The 14,203-nt window shown below is 38.5% G+C and overlaps 1 protein-coding gene across 1 annotated transcript; it reads left to right on the forward strand.

Annotated features, from left to right (window-relative positions):
• The first annotated feature begins 357 nt into the window (after positions 1 to 357).
• On the forward strand, positions 358 to 14,203 carry LOC129267370 (solute carrier organic anion transporter family member 4A1-like). Its single transcript, XM_064103257.1, has 9 exons — positions 358 to 562; positions 2,373 to 2,475; positions 4,670 to 4,791; positions 7,327 to 7,584; positions 7,916 to 8,111; positions 9,117 to 9,276; positions 9,909 to 10,096; positions 10,512 to 10,576; positions 11,125 to 14,203. Exons 1-9 carry the CDS (start codon positions 409 to 411, stop codon positions 11,448 to 11,450), a joined length of 1,572 nt encoding a protein of 523 aa, XP_063959327.1. The 5' UTR covers positions 358 to 408; the 3' UTR covers positions 11,451 to 14,203.

Consider the following 14,203-nt stretch of genomic DNA (forward strand, 5'->3'; position numbering starts at 1 on the left):
ATTGAATATCATCATGATTATTTAAGGTCATATTGAGCTCCGTGGTATAACCGGCCAATAAAACGAACTCAGGGGACAGTTTTCATGAAGATTTAAAACTGTTGTAAATTTTCTATAATTGCAACTACCATCGTTTGCTCACCAGCCAATCACAATCAAGATTTTCGTATAGGCAAATTTACTATAGTTGTAAAAGTTTTTATAAAACGGGCCTCCAAGGATGTGCACATGAAAAGTAGCATCCATTATAATATTGTCATGGTGATCATAATTATATCTAGAATTACAGTATGTTTATTAATCATTAGCATGATTAAAATCAGTGATATTTACCGTTTGTTGCCATGGTTACAGGATGATGTCTGCCCAGCTTTGTCGAATGCTACATCTGGGAGCTCCTGTGGTGAGATGACGTCATCATCCGGCGATTCAATGCTGCTTTACTATTGGTTGTTCATCATCGGTCAGGTGTTACATGGATGGGGCGGGTCTACCCTCTACACTGTCGGTATTACGTATATGGATGAGAGTTTACCGTCTTCGACATTCGGCCTTTATATGGGTAAGGCGAACCCTTCTGCTATTATGGCTACTGAACATGAAGCAAAGTAGCAATTTTTTTACAAAATATGTAATGGTAATGGCTTATTCAAGGATTGGACTATGATTCACCGTTCAATAAATTTCGACATCTTATAATTCGTTTTTGTCTCACCTGCATAGCAGAGTGAGACTATAGGCGCCGCTTTTCCGACGGCGACGGCGGCGGCGGCGTCAACACCAAATCTTAACCTGAGGTTACGTTTTTGAAATGACAGCATAACTTAGAAAGTATATGGACCTAGTTCATGAAACTTGGCCATAAGGTTAATCAAGTATTACTGAACATCCTGCCTGAGTTTCATGTCACATGACCAAGGTCAAAGGTCAAAGGTCATTTAGGGTCAATGAACTTAGACCATGTTGGGGGAATCAACATCAAAATCTTAACCTAAGGTTAAGTTTTTGAAATGTCATCATAACTTAGAAAATATATGGACCTAGTTCATGAAACTTATACATAAGGTTAATCAAGTATCACTGAACATCCTGCGTGAGTTTCACATCACATGACCAAGGTCAAAGGTCATTTAGGGTCAATGAACTTTGGCCGAATTGGGGGTATCTGTTGAATTACCATCATAACTTTGAATGTTTATGGATCTGATTCATGAAACTTGGACATAATAGTAATCAAGTATTACTGAACATCCTGTGCAAGTTTCAGGTCACATGATCAAGGTCAAAGGTCATTTAGGGTCAATGAACTTTGGCCAAATGGGGGTATTTGTTGAATTACAGCCATAAATTTGAAAGTGTGTTGGTCTAGTTCATAAAACTTGGACATAATAGTAATCAAGTATCACTGAACATCCTGTGCGAGTTTCAGGTCACATGATCAGGTCAAAGGTCATGTAAGGTCAAAGAACTTTGGCCACGTTGGGGGTATTTGTTGAATTGCCATCATATCTCTATAAGTGTATTGGTCTAGTTCATAAAACGTGGAAATAAGAGTAACCAAGTATCACTGAACATCTTGTGCGAGTTATAGTAGTTTTCAAAATCAGCACTGCTGCTATATTGAATCGTGTGATGCAGGTGAGACGGCCAGAGGCATTCCACTTGTATATTTATTATGGCTGAAATCATTTTCGGTAATGTCATGATTGTTTTTATCGTAACCACGGCTTTGACATCTATTGGCCTCCACTGGGTTCCTATCGCGTTCATTATCATCATCATCATCATCACCACCACCATCATTATCACAATCATCCTGATTACCATCAACATCCTCGTCACCATTCTCATCCAAATACCACATAATCATCAAAGTCAACACCGCCATTTACACGATTTTCACCATGACTGCCACCACAATAATAACCATCACACCCACCACCACCATTACCACTGCAACCACACAATATCACCATAACTACCATCCCCACCACCATTACCATCATGATCATCAGCATCGTCATCTACACCACTTTCACAACCACCACCAGCACCTCCACCGCAATCCTCACCACCACCAACGTCATCCCTAATTCCAAACATTATCCACATTCACTTGCTTTAATAAATTCCAACACCACCACCCACCATTTATACCACCATCACCACTAACGTCACCAACACCACCACTATCACCCATACCACCACCACTACCGCCATCACCACCACCAACACCACTACTACCACCATCACCACCACCATCACCAGCAACACCACTGCCAATACCACCTTACCACCCGCCGTCACACCATTGCCCTTCTCTCCATTTCGACAAGGATATTAATGTATCACCTTCGTCATTCATTCCTCAGGAATCTTCACCGCTATGAACGCCGTTGGACCAGCTCTGGGTTACCTGATAGGCGGCGCCATGCTGTCAGACCTGTACAATGATATCACAACACCTTTGTCAAGGCAAGTTTACAAACATTAGCTCCATCTTCAACCGAAAATGAAGATGTGTGCATTTCCAAATCCTTCCCAGTAATAATAATAATAATAATAATAATACCTGCTTTCCTGTCGAGTCGTGTCTGTCACTACCTTTCATCGGCGTTACACGCGCTAATCAGGGAATTTCGTCTCAAAGGGGACATTAAATCGAATCCATCAACTATTTGGAAATTTGTTTGTAACTGTGCCAGTATACCTAAGAACTTTATGAGGCTTCATTCGAAGGCATTCATTTTCAACGACTCATTTTTATAAAGATTTCCTATTGATCTGAGCAAACTCAACTATATGGGATCCACCAAAGTCATAATTATTCATATTTATAGGAAACATAGAGAACGTCCCTTTCAAAATGAAGAAGAGCACACTGGGATATCACTGATGCATGCGGGAGATTACAGTTTAATATTCAGAAAACACCTAAAACAGATATTATGCTTCTAATCTAGATGTCGCTTGCTTTCCATAGCTCAGACTTTATAAAAACGGTGCACAGGATGTTATTGTCTTCTTGAATGGTCCCAGTCATAATTGTTTTCACGACCTAATTGATAGGTAGGGTATTGACGGAAACCTGTTACATCCCTGAGTTGAATGTAAGCTAATTAGGGAGTAATTCAAGTAATTAATCATTTTAAGTCAGTATCTTGTTATCCAATGCCGGAAGTCAATGGAACACGGCAGTGCCATAGCCATCACAATCGCCTTGTGATGCAATGTCTTCCAGGATCGGAACCTTCCTGTTTTGGGGGACCGACGTTTCCGAAGAGACATGCACGCATGGCGGGTGAATTGAATTTCACGTGGATTTTCACGTGGATTTTCATATGGGTCTAGGTAATGTTGATGATTGCCGATAAACAAATCTAACACCACAAGGACAACAGTTGTCCTTGTGGTGTTAGTAATGTTATTAGTGGTGATCTTGGTGATGTTGACTCCGATGATGATTTTGGTATACATCGTATATGGACACTAGCGTACCTACGGGGGGGGGGGGCAGAGGGGGCAGACTGCCCCCTGACGAGTCACAACCCATGCAAGGGACATATCCCTGCCCCCCTGACGATTCTTGAAGACCTTATTTATGATTTTTTTTTTTTGCTTGTTAATTTTTTTTCTGGTACGAAATCCTTTATTTGTGGTTGCAGACCTTTTTTTTTTTTTTACTTGTCAAATTTTTTGGCGGACGAATTCGCCCCCCCCCCCTGTGGAAAATCCTAGGTACGCCACTGTATATGGATGATGGTGATGATGGCGGTGCTGATATTGATGTTGGTGATGATATTGATAGTGATGATGATGATGTTGATGTTGATGGTGATGACGGTGGTGGTTGTGATGATGGTAATGATGGCGATTTCTCAGTTAAAATCGACCATGGATTACGATGTTATATCAAGATTGGTCAGGACTAAAATTTGTGTAATGCTGCAATCGTAGATTCACTTTCAAATGATATCAGTGTCTGTGGAGTCACATCACGGGGTTGCGAACTCCAAACCCTCTGGCTCTCAGTCCGTTAACCTTTTTATTGCACCACTGCAACCGTCTGCCCTTACACTGATGTATGTTTGATTCATCTACACTGTAAAAAAAAACGTGATTTTACGGAAAAAAGGGTTTTGCTGAAAGCAATAACAGAATCATTCTGTAAATTCATAAAACAGGAATTTTTCTGCAATTTAACAGAACAGGTGTGTTTAAAAAGGGGAAAGGGTGTTTTATTGAAGGAAATTTGTAAGATTCCATACACCATGGAGCTATCTGTTAATAGCTCTATGCATACACCAAATACCAATTTCCTGTAAGATTACGCAATCTGGTAAGATTTTGGTATTCTCGAGACTCTGTTGCAGGAACTTCTTTTATTTTAAGGATACATTTTCTTACAGTGTAGGAGGACAGTCAAAGGACGATAGGAAAAAAATATTCATCTGGACTTACTTTTATGAAATGGAGAATAGTTTCACGGCTTCTTGAGCTCGTGTGAATTGGCGGGAAATTGTTGACAAGTGTCCCGTATCGGACGTAAAACTGATCTCCGTTTCATAAAAGCAAGTCCAGATGAATTGATTTATTTTTTTCTATCGTTATTTCATCTGCCATCACTGTATACCATCTTTAACTTTTGAACAATCTCTTTGCTCTATAGTTTGGACATCACCCCTGATAATCCTGTCTGGGTCGGAGCTTGGTGGTTGGGATTTTTAATCAATGCTGGGCTCATCTTCATCTTCGCTTTCCTCAACCTTGGCTTTCCAAAGAAACTACCAGGTAAGAGAATTCACCTGTATTGAGAAATTAAATCGGGTTAGTTAAATCATGACAATTAAATAAAAAAAACTTGGAAACCAACACACTCAAATCGAACTGTTATCAATGGCACCAATTTCATCAACGACATCTCAGAACATAACGAACTGATACGCTCACGAATTAGATATGAATTTTCATAAAGTCCTACAAGGTCAGTTGTAGCCTCCTGTTAAGATGATTTATAGAAAAGAAAAAGTTATCAAGTTAATTTTTAACGAAATTAAGATATCAATCCTGAATACGGAGGATTGCCTGGGGCCGAACTTTAAGACGATTGTTTTGTGCAAGTTTTCGCATCGGGCCCTTATCAAAGAAAGTTGGAACTACTCTCCGCGTGATTCACACTGAGGACAATCTCATGGGAAACCGTACTTCTATCCTGTTGCGATTCTTCGTCTCCAGCATATTTTTAGATTTTTCTGAAAGTCAATCTTTGACCATCGCGATAATCTAAATTAAAATCATCTGGGCCCCGTATCAAATAGATTAATCGCTAAATGAAATAACCTATCAAGATCATCGTTGTATGGGAACTTTGCTCCGTAGACTGACTAGGAACCAATCATAACTATTGTTCTTTCAGATTAGCGATTAATCGCCAACCCATGTGTTACAGGGCCCTGCGTCTGTTTGACAAGGGTAATAAATAACAATGACCATTTAAGATAATTGTTGCATACGCATATTGATCAACATGCTGACTTTGAGCCAATCAGATTCGCTGTTTAAAATTCGCAGTTTTTAGCAAGTCTTTTAATCGATTGGTGTCTGGATACCCGTTTATGTTGAGTTCATGACGCTTGATTTTACAACCGCGCGAGAGCGTAAAACATTGTCTTCGAAGAACGTCTCAATTATAATACATTTGGGAATCGTTTATGTCCCAGTCCATAAAATATGTATACCATATGATAATGCCGTTATCAATATAGATTTTCTCCAGACTGAATTTTATTAGCTTTATATTCGTTTTAAGATCGTATTGGGTGTCATTCTGTCCTCCTATCCAGACGATGTCACTACCTCCATGGATCATTGACACATATACAGGAACGGCGATACCGGGGGGGGGGGGGGTGAATGTCCCATGATTTGTTAAGTAGTGCAGAGTATTAAGAAATAAAAGCAAAAATCAAATAAAAACGGGAGAAAATAGAAAGGGGACCATCGAAAAGAATTATTATTTAATAATTATTATTCAAAAAAAAAAAATGTCGCCCCTTTTAGGTCGCCTAGCCCACCCCCTCCCATCAAATTCCTTAGCACCGCCCCCTGCTAATATTTCCTTGTTGATAAAAAAGAACAAGTTTCAGTGGGAGGACAGCGAGGAAGAAAATAATCTCTCATTGTTTTAAATTGAAAAAAAAAAATAATTATCACCCGTAATGTTGGTGATGAAAAAACAAATAAATAACACAAATATGTATATGACATAGAACTTCCAGATTTTGAATCCACAAGTCCTGTACGAGTCGTAAAGACACTTTTGGAAAAAAAGACATCAAATGAAAAAGATTCATAAGCTTATCATTGCTTATGAGGCTTGGGTAGGCCCTAACTAATTACATTTTCTTCTTACTTTATTTTTTATTCAGTCATTTGTCTTCTGCGTGTTCAGCAGTAGTTCTTTTTCCTATCTTTAAACCTGTTCACATGACATTTCGATTTGCCATGAAGGAATTAAGTTTGACATTTATCGTACATATTTGTGCATGATGTATCGTGTCATTTCATGTGTGCTGTTGTCATCTGCAGCCATTATGCATTCAAGAACTACCTCCGGGGTAGTTTGTCTTTTGAGTTATCATATAAATGCGAAGCAGGTGAAAGCGTAATGCCTAATAACTTCGATGATTTATCCTGGCAATCTGAAAAGTTGTGATGACAAATTACATTGTCAGTTACAAGAGGGTCAATCATCTATCTTGCTTGACAAGCTTCGTGTCTTGAAGTTTAAAAAGTGTTTACTTTTCCTCTCAGTGATTCGAGGGAAATTCTTCAAAGTTTGAATTACCAGGTTGCCCCTTTCTCTGTGACCTCCTTTCCCAAGTAGGCCTATTTATTTTTAGCCCTTTTTATCAAAACTTTTACCAAATTACAGTGGTGATTACAGTCCCTCTCCCTCCACACACACCCACACCCTTCTTCACACACCTACGCACACGCACACACGTAAGGGTGCACCCACACATACACACACTTCCTCACACACACTCGCACACATTCGACATAGGAAGGGGCGTGGGCGAGAGTGAAGGTGATATTAGAGAATGCATGTAGAAATAATATTGTTTGAGTATTGGAGCGTTAATATCGTCCAATATTTGTATTTCCTTTATTTTCCCCATGTCTTATCCTTTTTTGCAATTCAAGGAGAAGTGCTCCTAGAACTCTTAACGTTGTTCATAGTACTTCGAGCATCGATAAAATAAAGATTAAATCCACTTTCCTTTAAATTAATTTCACATTTCCTTTTGTTTTTCTATCTTTCAGTAATGGATAAAATTTTACAAGAGAAGAGAAACGAATCTCAAGCTGGTTGCGAGTTCGAATCCCGGGACGGTTCGTACCTCGAAGTTCTTCAAGACTTCCCCAAGGCTCTTTTAGGCCTCTTCAAAAACCCTCCTTTCATCTTCCTGTCATTGATCGCTACCTGTGAGTGGTTTGTCTACGCCGGCCTTACAACATTCGGCCCAAAGTTTTTCGAATCTCAACTCAACATCTCGTCCGGGGACGCAAGCTATGATATAGGTAGGCCTATATATTTGCCAGCATGACTTTGTTTTTCGATATCTTAACCATAATTATACCGTAGTTCGATTATCCAGACTATAGCTATGCCTTATTAACAATATTTGGTTAAACTTAAAGGCAAAGTAACTATTTTATTATTTCAAAGAAGACTTTATTCGATAGAAAAAAAGTGGAATATGTATGGAGTATAGGGGAACGCGAGACAGAAGGGAAAAACACCACTCCTCGCACCCCCACACATTCGCTTTCAAAAGGGACACACACTTTTAGTAGGGTCTCTCAAAATTAATATTTAATCTCTTTTTCTTCTTAATTTTCTATTTCTTAGGAATCATCAGCGTCTCGGCTGGCATCGTAGGTTCCCTGATAAGTGGAGTATTGATGAAACGACTGAATTTATCTGTCAGAGGTCTTTTGAAGCTGAGTGTCATATGTGCCGTAGTGTCTCTCCTGTCGCAGTTCGTATTTCTCTTCCCTTGCCCTGATATTCCTTTTGCTGGAGTGACGGTTCCCTATGGTAATGGGTGAGTGAAATAGACATTTGAATACCCCCCCCCCATTTCCATTAGGGGAGTAATGATTCACGCCACGATTGAAATTAGGGTGTTGCTCGTGGAATACTCGTAGTCATCATGTTAGATTGTATCAGATCAGTCTTGGCAATCTTGTTGATCGCTGTAAAAAAAATTGAATGGTTCAAAGAGTTTCACGATCAGTTACGAAGGGTCAATCGTGGCACTGGCGGATCTAGGGGGGGGGGGGGACAAAGCCGGCCCGTGCATGCCCCCCCCCCCCTTTGAAAGGCACAACAAAACAATTTAACAGATGTAAAATTGCCTTGAAAAAGAAGTGTGCCCCCCCCCCTTGAAAGTGAAGACCTTTTTTTTTTTTGCTTGTCAAACTTTTTCGTGAAAGAAATGTCCTTAAATTTTGGTTAAAATCCCTTGGAAAATGTGACTCCCCCCCCTTTGGAAAATCCTGGATCCGCCCCTGAATCGTGGTGGCGTTCGTATGAATGGATCACACAACAGTGGGAACGAGGTCTTCCCTTTTAATATGCCTTGCACTACAATGATAAGTAATTATGTATCCTTCTTCATTAATATCCAAATGCTTGCCAAGAATCCAGGAAGTCTCATTTTCAAGTCTTTAGTATGTCTGATCGGAAACTGACTCGAACCCTCTCGAACTTACGATATCATTACGATCTCCCTACGAGCTACGATTCATGAAGAAGGTGCTCTTTTGTAGCCAATACAAAATATTGTAGCCGATATGTCCTTGGGGGTGGGGGTGTCTCGGTGAGACAGCGGCCTACAATATGAGCTGGAAACACAAACACAAAGACATATTTTTTTTAAATTTTCATCATAAAAGCGAAAACTTTAATGTCAATTAAACACAAATCTTAAGAATAAAAAATGGGATAATTCTAAAACAAAAAGTCCAGGAAATCAACAAAAGTACCAACAAAAGAGTCATTAAAATGTATTTAATAAATTCAAAATTGTTTAATCCTCCTCTTTCAGCCAAGGCTCCCTCAATAGCACAAATATTTCAGCACCATGTCACGGTTCCTGCGCATGCTCAGATACATTTGACCCCGTCTGTGGAGAGGATGATATCCTATACTACTCGGCCTGTCACGCTGGATGCTCTGCGCAAGAGCAAACATTGGATGGCAAAATAGTAAGTCGTGCATTTTGTTAAATCAGGTTTACTTGTTTCTTTGTTTGAATTGCCAGTTATGTTTCTAGCAGAATAAACACGTGGTATAGTTATATTTACCATTTTAATGGGACATAGTTTTATTAGCTAAATTCCTGCGTGAGAATACTTTCATAAAATTAATTTCACGTGAAAATTTTGTATCGAATTATTCGATTTAGATGTTACTAGTTTTAGAATACCTTGGAAAAAAAATAATCATGACTAGGCCAGTATCAGCAGAGGAGTTCAGCGTTTTCAGAATTTTGTTTATGTCTGATGAACAGGAGAAATTTAATTCATGTACAGTTCAATACCTGCAGGCCTATGAGTAATATGATTTATTGTAATAATTAACATGCCTGCTTCTGTGAGAGATGATGATATGGGGTTATGATAATAAAGTCGTGCTCAAAAGTATTTTATCACCAGATTTCAAAATTAGATAGGGCCAATCTAAAACTTGGCAGAACTTGAACACTTTAAATATGCTCATTTTGTGGTGGGGTTAACTAACTTTGGAGCTCCATCGTAAGTATTCACTTGATTCATGCAATGTCGGATTTTTTGATATTTCGATATGTCAATCCTCCCTTTTATTTCTTCGCATACAGAAATACGTGAATTGTTCGTGTGTTTCAAACCCCGCTTATCCAAACGGGGACTCATTCGTGTCTGGGACCGTCGAGAGAGGACGCTGTTCACAAAAATGTGGCTACCGATGGTTATTTTACATATTGATGTTCGTTGCCCTTATTTCGACGTCGATGTTAATAGTTCCAACATGGGCAGCAACAGTAAGGTAAGAATAAAGGCAGATTCTGGAGTAGGGGGGGGGGGGAATAGGGACGTACGCTAATTAAAAAAAACCTCTTCCGTATTATTTTAAGAGGAGCATATTAGAGGAGGAGCCGAGGTTTGAATACTGACAGATTTTCCCTTTCCCAATAACAATGGTGGGTGAACCATTATTGATATACATGTATACAGTTGATCGATTGTATGATTTTGTTGCATTAAAACCTTAAAAAATTTTTAACTTACTCTTTTTCAAGTATTGTTCTTTCTTAATTGCATAGTATATTTTTGACGATAAATCATTGATAAATCAAAATACTTTTTTATTCATATAATAATGTAATACTTAAAATGATTATTCTCCTGTTTTAGACAAAACGAACAAAATATATAAATCCATTTAAATCCATTTTTAACAGGTGTGTTGAACATAGTCTTAGAGGCCTAGCTCTCGGTGTCCAAACAGTTATGTATGGAGCATTGGGTAAGTCATTTCAGCATTATTCACAAACAATTTCCTCAAAATATTTGTTGCTATATGTCAGACAAGCGAGATGACGGTGTCACGTAATACTATCATCATTTATATCAAATATTTCGATGTATTTTTGTATGTAGTTTTGATTATGAATTCTACAAAGAATCACAATAATCTACACAATCACAAATATAGATCTAGAAAGCAAAGTAATATATTCCTATCGGGCGATTAAAAATTGACATTGTTATTCGGTAAATATGCCGTCAATTCAAATACCTGAAATACAAGACATGCAAATAGAGTAAGGGATCATTGGTCGTCTAATTTACATAATGTATAATGCATATTAATGTTTTGTGAAACTATGTTAGATTTGTAATATCATAACTCTCATATTTTACATCCGATTTTATTGACATTTTGAAGGTTATCCCTTTTAATACTAAAAAAACTTTCTTTTAAAGCACTCGTCTTTAGGTCGGCTTGGCCATCGAAATAGTGATATATAATTTGACTGACTGACGAATTTCCTTTTTTTGTTCTTCTTCCAGGCAATGTTCCCGCTCCCGTCGTATTCGGGCTCCTTATTGACCGCTCCTGCCTCCTGTGGGAGACAGCTTGCAACGGCTCCCGCTCCTGCTGGCTCTACGATAACAAGCAATTCGCCAACTCTTTTTTTCTCCTCACCGTCATCTTCAAATCGTCCTCCCTCATCTTCTGTATAGCAGCGCTTCTCAGCTACAAACCGGTCTCTGCCGGTGTCCCGACGGATTCCAGCCCCAGCAATCTGCCGGAGTTCGCCCGGCGGTTTAGTAGGAAAGTGTCGATACGGTTGTCCACGAAAACGCGAGGATCGGTCTACCCCGTGGATACATGAGCAGATCATTATAGACTCATCACAGAGCATTCGTGGAACGTTGATTTAAAGGGACCACTACGTCGCAATTCATACGTTCGTGAGCAGTTTGCTTTCTCTCGACTGTAGGCATTGAAATCCTTTCATTCGGGAGGAGTGAAATAAAAAGCAGAGAAACTCGCTTCTCGCGAACACGCATATTTCCCCGGACCCGTTTCTTGTCTTGCCATCCAATAACGAAGTTTTCGCTTCACGAGGCTCGACGGATCAAAAAAGAAAAATCCTAAAAAGAAATGTATTATTGTCAAAATGTAAAGTGCCCCTCATGACAAAAAACAACCAAGAAGTCTTTGTCGAAACTTGGTGAATCAAAACAGCAGTTTCGTCCTGGACTCTGGACAAACGACATATGTGCAATTTTTCGTCAGCCCCTAAGCTTCGGGCGAAACTCCTGTTCCGGTTCACCAATTTTCGACAAAGACCTTCCAGTTGGACTTTGTCATTTGATGGGTATTTTCAATACATTTACTTTGTTCGTGAATCCGTCGTTCGTCATGGAAACGAGGACCATGGACAACATCAACGTCACCATCAGCGAAGAAGAAGGGAGAATCGTTTATCTAAAATGCGCGCATTAACAGTACTTTTAAAACGAGCTTGCATGCATTTCCAGTATTATAACAACTTGTATTTCACAAAGACACTAAACAATCAAACTGCATGTAACAATGTCAATGCTTTTTTGTATTTGTAATATAATGTTTGACTGCATCATGATAGTAGCTGTTATTAGCCTTTAAAGGGCAACCAGTGGGTCGATTATTTTGTCGTCATGAGCGGAGAAAATTTGACATCATTATTATCTTTCATTCTTCACTGCTCAGAAAATACTTTCAAAATGATTAAATGAATGAATTTCGATGTACCTCATTAGCAAAGAACCTCGCACATCTGAAGAAACGAATAAAAAATAAAATAACTGACAACGGGCGCGTCGTGGTCTGCGGGCGCGTCGTGGTCTAGTGGTTCTGACTCTCGCCTTTCAAACAGAGGGTCGTGGGTTCGAATCCTAACCATGACGTGTTTTCCTTCAGCAAGAAATTTATCCGCACTGTGCTGCGCTCGACCTAGGTGAGATGAATGGGTACCCGGAAGGATTAAATCCTTGCATGCACTGAGCGCCGGTGACGGTAGCTCGAGCTAAAGCCGGGGTAATAATAGCAGCGCTTTGTATCCTCAGGCAAAAAGCGCTTTATAAATACAGCTATTATCATTATTATTATTAAATCACGAATATTGAGAGAGGGTAATCTCAACAAATTTTACGCACAGAGGTTTATTGGGCATATGCACCGATTACGGGTTTTGTTATTTTTTCCCCACAAGGTTCCTGAATAATATCTTATAGTGTTTGCCATAAAGCCTTGACTGTTATTTATATTTTATGATGTGTATTTGCTGAAAACGTCGTTTTGTATTCGTGTTGTTTTTGTATAAATGTAAACCTTCAAACGTAGAGGGCAGCAATACCGGCAGTGTTGACGCCCCAATAAGTTCGTTGATGTACAGATTGTAAACCATACCAAATGTGTCATATCTTATTTGATTTCTGTATTTATGCAAGTGTGAGTTTGTTGTCATATATGTATATGGAATAACTATGAAAGTATGATACTGTAACTGTTAAAAATATTCTTTACCAAAGAGGTTGTGGAAAAAGTCTAAAGCTGCAAGAATCTAGAGTGCATGGCATTGTAAAACTTTTGTTAGAGAACAGGTAATATATTTTATTTCCTTACGAAGAGACCAAAAGGTTGTCAGATTATACCAAACGAAGCATTATGCTGCAAAACGTGTCAATATTTTTAAAGAAGATGAATTTTTTCACATCTGCCGCTTTATTTGTTTATATGAGTTGTTGGATAAACGTGCGTAGAAAGAAAATGTTTAGAAGTGAATGGAATGGATTATTACGGAAGCACGTTAGTGCAACCATTTATATATATTTTTAGGAGAAATTACCCTGCAGCTCCAGTAAATTTCTCTCGAAAATTAGTTCACAGGTAGCACTGAAATGGGCTCCCGTAGAATAGACTAGAGTTATAGAGACATTATTCATAATTGTGATATGCGCTATACAAGAACTGTTTATTATTATTATTATTATTAATTAAAATGATCAGAACCGATTTTTACTTATGTCATCTTGGTAATTTTTTGAAATCATCAGCTGGCCAAATTATTAAAATAGAACGTCATTCAAAGCAGATGTCGTTCGTCTCATTTGTTTTTCTTTTTAGGCAAAATATTGTGACATTTTAAAAAAAGAATGAAGGGCCACTCTCCGCTACCTCAGGGATAACTTTACTAAACCAATCCGAAAAGTCACAATGAAATCAATTATATTATTGCTTGCATTGATCTACGGAGAAGATAAAACAGAAGAGTTTGAAATCGTCAACGTTATAATGAATTGTATGAATTGCATTTTCATCAATTGAAATAACTGATATCCACTTAAATTCTTTTACCCTCTCAATAATAAAAAAAAGTGTTAAATTTAGCACTTAAGGAGCTAGTGGAGTAATTACACGTCCTAAAGAGAAATTTGCGACCCGTTTTTGAGCTCAATGTTTTAGATAAAACGGCACTTTCGTCTAATATACAATTGTCTTGTTCTTTTATAAAATGTGATGACATGAAACTATACATTATACTTCTTCGATATGTTATTGCAAGTAAATGTAACTAAATAAATTATTTTGCTCTTGTAA

Source organism: Lytechinus pictus, chromosome 1 (genome assembly GCF_037042905.1).
Source record: "Lytechinus pictus isolate F3 Inbred chromosome 1, Lp3.0, whole genome shotgun sequence".
Taxonomy (NCBI): domain Eukaryota; kingdom Metazoa; phylum Echinodermata; class Echinoidea; order Temnopleuroida; family Toxopneustidae; genus Lytechinus; species Lytechinus pictus.

Coding starts and splice junctions, on each gene's coding strand:
- LOC129267370 (XM_064103257.1), top strand. CDS start 409: ATGACGTCATCATCCGGCGATTCAATGCTGCTTTACTATTGGTTGTTC. Junction 7,585..7,915: donor GGACGCAAGCTATGATATAG/GTAGGCCTATAT, acceptor TCTATTTCTTAG/GAATCATCAGCGTCTCGGCT. Junction 10,577..11,124: donor AGTTATGTATGGAGCATTGG/GTAAGTCATTTC, acceptor TTCTTCTTCCAG/GCAATGTTCCCGCTCCCGTC.